Source organism: Podarcis melisellensis, assembly GCF_964234715.1.
Source record: "Podarcis melisellensis genome assembly, chromosome: 1".
NCBI lineage: Eukaryota > Metazoa > Chordata > Lepidosauria > Squamata > Lacertidae > Podarcis > Podarcis melisellensis.
Window position 1 is genome coordinate 7,966,469 of NC_138528.1, and position 13,266 is coordinate 7,979,734.

General features: G+C 46.8%; 1 protein-coding gene across 2 annotated transcripts in view; it reads left to right on the plus strand.

The window, feature by feature from the left end:
- The window catches only part of DAAM1 (dishevelled associated activator of morphogenesis 1), a 186,405-nt gene that overhangs the window by 74,448 nt on the left and 98,691 nt on the right, over positions 1-13,266 (plus strand). For both annotated transcript variants that reach the window (XM_081909810.1, XM_081909811.1), the window contains exon 3: positions 11,466-11,555. In XM_081909810.1, coding sequence (XP_081765936.1) covers positions 11,466-11,555 — 90 coding nt within the window. The remainder of the gene's footprint in view (positions 1-11,465; positions 11,556-13,266) is intronic.

The window sequence follows — 13,266 nt, forward strand, 5'->3', positions numbered from 1 at the left end:
ATTAACCACCAGCTGAGATCGCTTACTTCATTTGATCCTCTGAATTGTTAAACTGACTGAGCGCTTCAGGGCTGCTTGAAACTCACAGGATTCCTGAGGGTATCTCTAAATATATATTTTTTTTAAGCAATGGAGAGCTGAAGCTAAGAGTTAGAGCAGGAGTCAGCAAATATTTTCAGCAGCGGGCCAGTCCACTGTCCCTCAGAACTTGTGGGGGGCTGGACTATATTTTGGGGGGGAAAGATGAACGAATTCCTATGCCCCACAAATAACCCAGAGATGCATTTTAAAGGAGTATAGCATCTAGATCAAGGGAAGTAATAGTGCCACTGTAGTCTGCTCTGGTTAGACCTCACCTGGAGTACTGTGTCCAGTTCTGGGCACCACAGTTCAAGAAGGACACTGACAAACTGGAGCATGTCCAGAGGAGGGCAACCAAAATGGTCAAAGGCCTGGAAACGATGCCTTATGAGGAACGGCTAAGGGAGCTGGGCATGTTTAGCCTGGAGAAGAGGAGGTTAAGGGGTGATATGATAGCCATGTTCAAATATATAAAAGGATGTCACATGGAGGAGGGAGAAAGGTTGTTTTCTGCTGCTCCAGAGAAGCGGACACGGAGCAATGGATCCAAACTACAAGAAAGAAGATTCCACCTAAACATTAGGAAGAACTTCCTGACAGTAAGAGCTGTTTGACAGTGGAATTTGCTGCCAAGGAGTGTGGTGGAGTCTCCTTCTTGAGGAGCTTCAGGAACTTGCCTGTAACCCGCCACTGAACTGTGGTCTCCTCCTCTGCTTCCTCATGCTATATTTCTGTGTTTAGAATCCTAGAATTGTAGAGTTGGAAGGGACCCTGAGGATCATCCAGCCCAACCCCTTGCAGTGAAGGAATATGCAGCTGTCCCTCAGTTGTACAAATTTAAAAACACTAGCAGGACTGAAGTAACTCCTACAATGTAGATGATAGAAGATGTGAAAAGATAAAATGCAGTGGTACCTCAGGTTACATACGCTTCAGGTTACATATGCTTCAGGTTACACACTCCACTAACCCAGAAATAGTGCTTCAGGTTAAGAACTTTGCTTCAGGATAAGAACAGAAATTGGGCTCCGACGGCGTGGCAGCAGCAGGAGACCCCATTAGCAAAAGCGGTGCTTCAGGTTAAGACCAGTTTCAGGTTAAGAACGGACCTCCAGAACGAATTAAATATTTAACCTGAGGTACCACTGTACACGAATGGATCTGGTAAGAGATACCTACTGGCGGGAGGGAGGGAAGTCACAAGCTTGGCAGAGCTAAAATGTTTATATGTTGATTAATGTATTGTAAGAAAGAATGTGTAAAGACAATAATAAAAATTTATTGACAAAAAAAGAGAGGAATATGCAGTGTCCCTTAACTGGGATCGAACCTGCAAACTTGGCGTTATCAGGACCACATTCTAACCAACTGAGCCGTCCCATTTTCTTCTCGCCAAAGCTGATTTCGCATCTGTTGAGCTTTGCCCGGCCCTCCCCACCACTAACATTTCCCCACCCAGATGAGAATGACACACTTTGAAGCACTTTGACGCTGCTGATACAAGGAAAGTAATCCGGCCATAAAAAATCGGGCTGTGAAGTGGTAGCAGCCTTCTGAATCATTGCGTCTTAAAAACGAGCATCGAGTGCTACTCCGCCTTGGTGGTGACGCCTGAGGTCTTTGATGATTGCTGCGTACAAAGCTCATCTGCACGATGCCTTTGAAGCAGCAAAGGCATCGTCGTACCACAGGCATGGCTCCCCCCAGAGCATCCTGGGAACTGTAGTTTGACAAGGGTCTCCCTCCACGGTTGCCAATGCTGCTTGCAGGTTCCCCATTAAGCAGTCTGGTTGGCCGTTGTGAGAATAGGATGCCAGAAGATTCTTCTGGTGTCTTTAGATCACAAGTCTTCATCTAAAAAGCAGAGGGAAGCTGGGAGGAGAGAGTTACTCTTTCCAAGAGCCTCTCCCTTGTTTATTCCTGCTTATTAGTCAGAGGTGTCTGACTTTGGCTTCTGGTCTAAGTCTAAAGAAGGTGTGAATTTGTTTTCTTGGTAACGAGCGATTTAGCACAAGTCAGCTGAAGAAATGTCAGGCAAAGCTTTTATGTTAAAAGGTTTAAGCGTAACCCGACGCCGGGAAGGTCATTGTGCTATGAGTAACCAACCTGCTGCCTTCTTGGGGTGTACATTACACTCTTTAGTTCTGACAGGTGCCTGCCTGTTCCTGGAGGTTTTCATCCGAGGGAGTGCGAATAGGTGGTGTTAAATGCATATTATTTATTCTGTTTATATCCCTCCTTCCCTCTCAAAGGAGCCCAGAGGGTTCTGTAGATCCCCGCTCCTGTCATTCCCCTACAAAACAAAATTGCACAGTGCTCTGTGTGCTTAAATACAAATATAAATTGCAATTATGCAGGACGATGTATTAGCGTCCTGTTCCCAACAGCGGCTAGCCAGAGGCACACAATCAGGGCCAGAAGGTAAAAGCTTCCCTGTTTCATCTTCCAAGATATTCGCAGATACACTGCCTGTGAAGCTGGAGGTTCTATTTAGCTACCTAGCCTTTGAAGGGACGCAGGTGGCGCAGTGGGTTAAACCACAGAGCCTTGCCGATCAGAAGGTCAGTGGTTCGAATCCCCGCGACAGGGTGAGCTCCCGTTGCTCGGTCCCTGCTCCTGCCAACCTAGCAGTTTGAAAGCACATCAAAGTGCAAGTAGATAAATAGGTACCGCTCCTGCGGAAAGGTAAACAGTGTTTCCATGTGCTGCTCTGGTTCGCCAGAAGCAGCTTAGTCATGCTGGCCACATGACCCGGAAGCTGTACGCTGGCTCCCTCGGCCAATAAAGCGAGATGAGCCCCTCAACCCCAGAGTTGGCCACAACTGGACCTAGTGGTCAGGGGTCCCTTTACCTTTACCTTTTAGCCTTTGAAAAACAGTCCTCCATAAATTGGCTTAACTCAGTTAGGGGTCATTGCAATATATTGTGGTAGCAAGTTATTCAATATATGGGGGGGGGGGAGTGCATCCTCTTATTTTCCTCGTCCCTACAGTGGTACCTCCGGTTACATACTTAATTCGTTCCGGAGGTCCGTTCTTAACCTGAAACTGTTCTTAACCTGAAGCACCACTTTAGCTAATGGGGCCTCCTGCTGCCCCTGTGCCACCGCCGCGCCATTTCTGTTCTCATCCTGAAGCAAACTTCTTAACCCAAGGTAATATTTCTGGGTTAGTGGAGTCTGTAACCTGAAGCGTATGTAACCCGAGGTACCACTGTATTGCCCATCAATAAGCAGGAGACACAGACTAATGTCTTTATACAGTCTGTTCAGCAGGGGGCTCCAGACTTAGTGATGACTGGGGGGAGTTGGGAGTTGCCTGTTCAGTTCTTGTCTAGCCTCCCAACTTGTATGCCCTCTAAGGCTTCTTGCCAACCCGTTTGCTAATTAGGCCTCTTTATTACAGCCTAATTGGATTCATGCAAACTAGAACTACAATCAATTTGCTTGCTCTTAACTTGTAATTGTATTGCATCTTAAATGTTCAGTTGGCTTCTTGCAGTTTTAATCCTACCGTGAGCTGCGTTTTGAAAACCTTTTTATTGAATTGAGGGAAATAAATTCTGGAGAGTGGATGATATTGCGAAGCATATCTCTCTAATCTATCTTTGGGGGAATTTACATAATATTACAGTGGTTCCCATACTTACGTTCATCTCTGGTTATGTATCCTGAGGGATACACACGCGGCAAACCTGGAAGCATTTTTCTGGGTTTTGCTGCATGCGCAGAAGCGCTCTACTGTGCCATGAGCATGCGCAGAACAGAAACCCCCAGTTGCGGAAACCTCGAGGTCTGGCCGGAGCTCCAGAACGGATCCGGTCTGTTATGTACTGAAGTTCTCACCCTGGGCCAGCAGGGGGATACTGTAGATAGTTTTCACTCAGGTCCACATATGCAAATAAGGAATTGAAAGTGACGTTCAGTGATTGGGTAGTTACAGAAAGTAGTTACTGTTGCGTTGTACTGGAGTTCTATATAAGCAGGCTGGCTGAACCCTTCAGTTCAGTTCTGTTCTGTTCTGGGTCTGTGAATAAACAAGAGCTGTTTGAAGAATCGCTGTGTCGTCTGATATGTTCACCCACAACTTAACACCGTCCGCGACCGGAGGTACCGCTGTACTTTTCTAGTAATGCCAGAACCAAATGCCTTTAAAAAACGGGGCCACCTTCGTATCCCTTTGGTACTATAGAAATCTAGATTTAAGAGCCACTTGACAAACATTGTTAGCTTCAGTTTCCTGAGATGGTCTTATTGTTTTTCCCCTGGAATTAAAACATTCCTGCTAGGTACGGTGTAAAAGCAGAAGGGAACATCCATTTTTCTCTCTGTCAAATTTGAAAAGAGGAAACCAGCATGGATCCTCCCTCCTTTCCTGGTGTCGTTGGGTCCTTCAGTCTAGGGCACCCCATGGATCTCTCTAGGGCATTGTAAAAAAACAAATCTGTGATTAAACTATAGCTGATCTACCACTGTTAAATGGATTAGAGCTGGCACTCCTAATAAACCTTGATTTGGGAGAAGCTCGTTGAATGTTGTGCCCTGGGAAGGAGCCCGCAGTCTGTGACGAAATGCCGCACAAACCGATGTGAGCACAAGAGAGATGCTTAATCTTGCAGCGCAGCCCAAAGCCCTTGATCCAGCTGTGTGAGAAATAAGGGATGGAGCAGCTGTGTTCATATCTGCTGACTCTGCGTGTGTGTAACTGTGTGGTGCAAGCAGGGTGCGCACACACCCTGAATGTTGACTTTTGCTCGTTATTTTCCGGGCGATTCGAAATGGAAATGTAGCCTTACGTTTCAAAGGATGTTGGCACACCCATCGAAGCGGGTTTGGGATGACATCAACGGAGGATTAAAAACGGGCTGGTTAGTACCAAGTATTAGACTACACCCAGTTTGATAGGCTTTATGAATTGAAATTATTAACTTGGACGGTATGTTGGAAGCAGGAAATAATAATAATAATAATAATAATAATAATAATAATAATAATAATAATAATAATAATAATAATTTAATTTCTATACCGCCCTATACACGAAGGTCTCAGGGTGGTTCACATAAAATATCAAATAATTAAATCAAAACAAAACCAACAACCCAATAAAAAACCCCAAAAGAGCCAGCATTTTTTAAAAGAATACCTTGGTAGCTTGGGTTACAAACACCTCAGGTTACAAACACTTCAGGTTACAGACTCCGCTAACCCGGAAGTAGTACCTCGGGTTAAGAACTTTACCTCAGGATGAGAACAGAAATTGTGTGGCGGCAGTGCGGTGGCAGCGGGAGGCCCCATTAGCTAAAGTGGTACCTCAGGTTAAGAATGGTTTCAGGTTAAGAACGGACCTCCAGAACGAATTAAGTTCGTAACCAGAGGTACCACTGAATAGGACATGGGTAGGCAAACTAAGGCCTGGGGCCAGATCCGGCCACTCGCCTTCTAAATCCGGCTCGCAGACAGTCTGGGAATCAACGTGTTTTTCCATGAGTAGAATGTGTCCTTTTATTTAAAATGCAACTCTGGGTTATTTGTGGGGCATAGGAATTCGTTCATTTCCCCCCCCCCCTCAAAATATAGTCCTGCCCCCCACAAGATCTGAGGGACATTGGACCGGTCCTCTGCTGAAAAAGTTTGCTGACCCCTGGTAGAGGATGTAGATCAAGTCAGGCAAAGGCCTGGTTGAAAGGGAATATTTTTTATTTTATGTAAACTGTGTTACTTTTACTGTTGTTAGCTGCTCTGAGCCCGGCTTCGGTTGCTGTGCTCACCTGGCAAACTGGTTTTGCAGGAATCACGGCTCCCTCTAGAAGCATGAGCAGCACTCCTGCAATCCCTGCCTGGCTTTTGTTTACTGCCTTTCTTCCTCTCCTGGCCTCCAAGGCGCTCAGGGTGGCACACATAGTTCTCTACCCACCCCATTTTTATCCTTGCATCGTTTCTGTGAGGTCGGGGAAGAGCTGTAGCTCAGTGGCTGAGTGTATACTTCGCAAACAAAAGGTTTCGGGCGCAATCCCCAACATTTCTAAGTAGGAATGTGACTGCTCCCATCAGCCCCGTCAGCCTAGAGCCTGATGAGACTACTCAGTGGCTACTAGCTCTGTTTATCTTTTATTTATTTGAACAATAAATATAGCACATAAGAACCCTAAGGGGTTTGCAACGTACAGTATGTTTGACCTCCACTGACAGAGGCAATGTGTGCATCTGATTGTCCCTTGGTCAGAAACGCAGGGGGTGCTGTTGTATTTGACTTAGCCACCAAGAACAGAACGCTGGACTAGATCGTAGAATCGTACAGTTGGAAGGGCCCCCAAGAGTCATCCAATCCAACCCCCTGCAGTCGTCTTCTTCTTCTTTGGAGATCACTCACAGCCGAGTAAGATTGTCTTCCATAAACACGGTTTTAACAATGAGTCCATAAGTGACCGTGGAGGCCAATTCTGGATCCACACGTCCTTCCACAGTGGGGACATTGGTTTCCAGGCGGGAGTTGATCACGGTGTGGATTTGCCAAGCGTGCCTTCCTCTTAACACGTCTCTCCCTTGAGTTCTGAGTTCAAGTGTCTTCAAAGCCCATGACACCTTTGGTAAAGGCTGTTCTCCAACTGGAGTGCTCGCAGGCCAGTGTTTCCCAGTTGTCGGTGTTTATATTACATTTTTTTAGATTTGCCTTGAGACAGTCTTTCAACCTCTTTTGTTGACCACTAACATTATGCTTTCCATTTTTAAGTTGGGAATAGAGTAGTTGCTTTGGAAGATTACAATCAGGCATCTGAACAACATGGCCAGTCCAATGAAGTTGTTGTTGAAGAATCATTGCATTTGGGTTTAAGCGTACAGCCACCTGCTCCTGCAAAGTACTTGTTTTTTTAGATTTGCCTTGAGGCAGTCATTAAACCTCTTTTGCTGACCACCAGCATTGCCCTTTCCATTTCTAAGTTCGGAATAGAGTAGTTGCTTTGGAAGACGATCATCAGTTGCAGGAAACTCAGCTAAAGTATCAGTGACAGGTGGTCATCCAAGCTATTCTTAAAAACCTCCAAAGAAGGAGAGAGAGTCCACCACCTTCCAAGGGAGACTGTTCCTCTGTTGAACAGCTCTTACTGTCAGAAAGATCTTCCTGATGTTTGGTTGGAATCTCTTTTCTTGTAACTTGAAGCCATTGGTTCAGGACCTACCTTCCAGAGCAGGAGAAAACAAGCTTGCTCCCTCTTCTGTGTGACAGCCATTCAGACGGCTCTCATATCTCCTCTCAGTCTACAGTGGTACCTCAGGTTAAGAACTTAATACATTCTGGAGGTTCGTTCTTAACCTAAAACTGTTCTTAACCTGAGGTACCACTTTAGCTAATGGGGCCTCCTGCTGCCGCCGTGCAATTTCTGTTCTCATCCTGAAGCAAAGTTCTTAACCCAAGGTACTATTTCTGGGTTAGCAGAGTCTGTAACCTGAAGCGTCTGTAACCTGAGGTACCAGTGTACTCTTTTTCCAGGCTAAACATGCCCAGCTCCTTCAACGGTCCCTCAGAAACTCAGATATCTAAGCTAGGTGCCAAATGGCACCTTAAACCTACAATGCAGTTGCCACAACACAATGTCTATTTGCCAGGGGTTGGACGCTACAATTCTACGATTCTACGACATCGGCTGCATTGCTTGACTGTAGCTTGCTCTGACAACAATTCACTTGCCCCAGTATGCAAGAAGGAGAAAGATGCACAGTCAAAATGGAAGCGAACTAAGGCAGAGGTTTTTAAACCCTGGTGTGTGAGTTCCTTTTGGGTGGCCAAATTATTTTTACTATTAAATGAACCAAAACTCAAACGATATGAGAATGCACGAGGCCTGTTCAGAGACAATTGATTCGAAAAGATAACAAGATTGGTTCTAAAAATATTGAGACTTGGAAATACTGAGTTGAGGCTTTTCCTGCTTGCATTTGAGGTTCCAGCAGGACTTGTGGTCGTTCAGTAATGTGGTTTTTATCTCTCTTTCCCTGCCCCCCAGACCCCTTTCTAGCTCCCTAATATGCAAGCGCCATTCATGCCCCAAAGGACAAATGCAGATGGGCTGTGAAGCTAATTGCCAATTGGCATCTCCTGCTCACTAATTAGTCTGCTTCGTGATTGTTAATTGAAACTGCTTGCGATGAAGCTTGTGTGCAGATTGCTAGAGGGATTTCGTGGCAGAATTTCAAGCTGGGGCGATGAAGGCAGCCTTCCTTCCGTCACTGCTGCAATGCCTCCCTCTTAGAAAAGCATTCTTTCCCTCATTCGGACTGATTTTAAGGGGCCATTTTCTGTTCCTTTATATCCAGTTTGTGAGTGTGGCTGGAGGCAGCTTTGAATTCTTGCCTTCTTCAGCAGCCTCCTGACTCAGCGCCTGTCAATCTGCTGGGTCCAGAACTCTGGGGTTTTCTTGTGCACCCCTCCAAAAGCTGGCTCATCATGCATAAGATTGCCAGCTAGCCAATATTCTTCATGGTTCGCAAATGTGCTGCTGTGACCCCATGTGCTGATAACCTCAAGAAGATCATTATTGCCATTATTATTAATTAAATTTCTTTATCGCCCTCCATCCAAAGATCACAGGGCGGTTTACAATGTAAAAACACAAAAGTACATAGTATAGTAACAAACAGAAATCACAAACCCTACCCACAGTTTAAATGGCCATGGCATACAACTGGAATCCCAGGTTTTTCCTATGAGAGCCATTTTTGTTGACATGTTTTCATGCGATTTTGCTCCCGCCCCCCAAATCGCTTTTGGGGGCCGTGATCTCATGTGGCACTCAAATGTGCATTTTGGGGCAGTGTAAGAACACACCAAAAAAGTGCCTTTTGAGCCCCGTGCTCTTGCACGGGAGCGCGGGTGGGAAGAACTTGGTTTTGGAACTCATCATGTTGGAGGATATGCCGTAGATTGTTTAATTAGCCAAAGGCCAGGGAGAAGAGGAATGGTTTTCCTGGAGCCTAAAGGTGTATAATGAAGGTGCCAGGTGAGCCTTTCTGGGGAGAACACTCCACAAATGGGGAGCCACTGCAGAAAAGGCCCCTTCTTGCGTTGCCACCCACCGGACCTCTTGCACAGCAGGCACACACACAAGGGCGGGCCTCAGATGATGATAGCAGGGTCCGAGTCAGTTCATATGGGGAGAGGTGATCCTCGATGATCACTGTAATGTGCTCCTTGTGGGGTTGCCTTTGACTCTAACCTAAAAGCTGCAGCTGTTGCAGATCCCAATCCCTGGCTAGGCTCCTGCTGGGGGCATACCACGAGCATAAAAGGCCCATAAGATTTCTCAACAATGATACCCCCCAATTTGCTGGCATAGGAGTAGTGTAGATTTTGCTAAGCTTTGGGTGCTTTTTAAAGATACAGTTGTTCACCTAGGCCTCTGCTGGAGATTAATATCAGGCTGTTTGGTTATCTATCAGATGCAGTTGTAATTTAGAGTGTGTTAAAAATATTTTCAATAAATAAATGGGATGGGGTTAGGGAGATGAGATAATACCCAGGTGCATCATGAATGTTTTTGATGGACTTTTTTCTGAAAGCTAAATGAGTATTTCCTTAGCTTTCCACATTGAGAGGAGCTGGCGATACTAAATTGTTTGGGGTTGCTAAAGCAAAAAGAGATTGCGAAGAGCTCTAAAAGAGGTCACACAATTCACCCGTCACCTTATTTATTGCCTGCGATTCATAGTAACGTCTCAATATTCAGCGAACCATCTGCAGAGTGAGCTGAGTTTTGGAGATCAATTTGGGTAATTAATCCCCTAGTGACCCATGGTGATGGCTTGTCTTGTAGATCACCTCTAATCCAAAGACATGCTTATCCCTTTCCCATAAATTTCAGTAGCTGTGAAATTCCCCATCTTGGCGTCTGCTCTAAGCAAAGGTCCTACGAACTCTCCCTTCTACATAGGTGTTGAGCACCCTTCCCCAGCCTCTTGCCAGAGGACTGGGATTCCCGACTCGCATCAGTCCCAGGCAGCATGGCCATTGCTCAGGAATGGTGGGAGTCAGGAGTCGAGCATCATTTGGAGGGCACCAGGGCATCGTACAGGATGCAGGACAAAGCTCTTCAGATGCCTCCAAAATAACTCCATTGACAGGTTGAGCCAGATCTTCCAGGAGCTCTTTCTGCTGTGGGCTGGAGAAGGAAAGCAATATGAGTTGCTGGAAACCGCAGGAGAGAAAAGAGTGCTCTCGCACTCAGTCCTGTTTACAGGTTTCTCGTAGGCACCTGCTTGACGGCTGCGAGAAGAGGAGGATGGGCTGGGTGGGCCATTGGCCTAATCCAGCAGCAATTGCATAATGTGTCGACATGCAGAGGGGCAGGAGGCCAGCTGGCAAGCCCCAGCTGTGTCGTCTCCTTCCATAGGCCCGTGCACCGACGTAAATCAGTGACCCGGGCTTCTGAGCCAGGGCACACTATCAGCAGATCGAACTGCGCACACAGAATAGGCGTGAGGCTTGCGGAAGCATACTACAACTACAGATTTATGAATCATAAATCAGGACAAAGAAACATGTCATCTCTCTCTTGTGTCGTCTCAGAGAGAATGGGGAAAAACAAAAGCTATACACAAACGGAAGTTCCCAGCAAGCTGTGCTGGAATGTAAACAGACATGTGACACGTGACAATCCCGTGCCTGTTCCTTAAGGTGGAATGGAAATGTCAACATAATGCGCGTTGGCAGTGCCCAGGACAAGGCAAGGATTAGGCCCTCTAACCTGCTTGTGTGCGTCAGGCAGGAGGCAACAGGCAGACTTGGCTCGCTGCGCCTCTGCAGCGGCCACTTCTCACAAAGGTTGCCTGCTGGTCGGAGCGTTTGCCCTTGGCGAGCTCCAAGGTGGCATCCCAGCAGTGCCAGAGCTGCAGTAGGCCTAGGAGGAGGGGAGTGGAGAGCAGGCCAAGGTGCCAAGCACAGCCCTTTCCCGGCCGCTTCTCCTTGGCACAAAGGTGGGTCCTGGGTGAGTTGGCGACTCTCATCCCTGCACTCCTGCTACAGGGCACATGCTGGAAGGGAGGACCCTGGGAAGGACCAGTGCGGGCTGGGAAAAGTCCAGGCTCCGACTCAGCCGCAATGAGAAGGAGGTACCACTGTGGCCGTAACGGCCCAGCCTGGGCTCAGCTCACCTCCCCATGGCTCCAGAAGATGGCAACCACACGGCCTCAGCAAGGAAGCCTGTCATGGGGGCGCTGGGTTGTGCCCCCTCAGAATTATGCACCAGGGTCCAGGGCTCCCCTCACCATCACTGTCCAGCAGGACTTTTCTTTTTTGGGGGGTTTCTCCCCTTCTCCTTCACAGTTGTTAATGCTAATCTGTGCAATAAATTGGATGTTTTCATGACGTACGGCATCTCTCTCTCCTCAGGATGAACTCGACCTTTCAGATAAGCATAGAGAAGCCATGTTTGCTCTTCCAGCAGAAAAGAAATGGCAGATCTACTGCAGCAAGAAAAAGGTAAGAGAAGGATTTGAAAAGTACGATAGTACTGCCTCCGCAGCTCTTTGCTTTCTCTTCTGCGGGACAAGTTTGAGAAACAAAGAAGAGAATCTTGCAGGGTGTGTGGGGCCGGTTTTGAGGAACCCCTAAAGGCAATACAGTTGTACTTTGGTTTTCGAATAGCTTAGTTCCCAAACGTTTTGGCTCCCAAACGCCACAAACCCAGAAGTGACTGTTCCAGTATTTTTGGAAGCCAAACATCCAGTGGGGCTTCCGTGACTTCCGATTGGCTGCAGGAGCTTCCTGCAGCCAATCAGAAGCCACACTTTGGTTTCCGGACATTTTGGAAGTCGAATGGACTTCCCGAATGAATTCCGTTCAACCTCCAAGGCACGACTGTGTCCTAAATCAGGACTTCCCAAAATGTGATCTGTAAGCTTTATTCAGGTGGTCCGCACATCTGTGGATTTACAATTGAAGACAGGAGACAGCACATCCATCACTCTGAATATGCATGTTGACATTTGACTGTATTTTTATAGCTGCTTTTATTTACCATATAGCATTTTATTGAATTATAGTTTGAATTCTTTGCCAACCATGCCACATCAACTGTGATTCCTGTATTGGTTGGACTAGATTACTTTTTTTTGGGGGGGGGGTTCCCTTCCAACTCCACAATCCTAGCACAGTATGTTTCGATTGCCACAGTAGACTGAGAAATCATTAAGTGACCCCCCAACAGCTGTTTCCAAGTGTTGGAAATTTGGGAACCACCTCTCTAAATCCGTAACTGAGAAAAGGCAGATCACATATCTTTTGTCTACATCACAAAGGCAGACCTGCATCCATGCGCAAGGCGAAGCTGGAAATTGCAACGAAACAACTAAAATCGTAAGAAGCCCACTTAAAACAAAAAACAGCAATTAACTCGCCAATTGAAAACGAGTGTTGGCACTGACGCCAGCAGAGGATGGGCGCAGAGTGTGAGCCTTCTCCTCGTACACAGGAACACTTTCAGCCCTCAATATTTCCCTTCTGCACTAAAGAGCCTTCTGCAGAGCATTCCGCTGTTTCTGGCCTGAGCCTAGAGACCAGGTGAATCTTATATACTGTATTTTCCCGTATATAAGACTAGGGTTTTTTAAGCCAAAAAATTAGCTTTAAAATTGGGACTCATCTTATACATGGGTAGTGCTGAGGGGTGTTTCTTAATTTGCAGTCCCCCAAAATAGATGTCTTATACATGGGGGCATCTTATACACAGAAAAACACGGTAATTTCATGGGATACAAAGGATGCCCTCAAAGCATCTTAGTACAACTCAGGTAATGAAAAGGCAAGGCATGTAAAATACAACCCTGAAAAGGCCCAAATCTTTTCTTTAATGCTGCTTTGTGGACTCTTTATGGTCTCAGCTCATGACCCCAGGGCCTAATATATCCTGCATGATTAAAACAAACTGTCAGGGAACTGCCATCGGAGCCAGAGGCGGAGGCAAGGCTCCAGAGGGATGCCGGAGAGGGTCCCAGCAGGGAGAGAGGCAGCCCATCGGCTGGGGAAGAAAATCAGCATAACACCAGTGGAGAAGGGGGGCAGATGGGGGAATCGGAGAGAAGGCTCCAGGACTCTTCACCGGAGACCAGCGGGGAGAGCATGGGTCCTCCGCTGCCCACACCCTCCCTGCGCAGAAGACTTCCGCACAGGGAGAGTAGGAGGAGACTTGGCG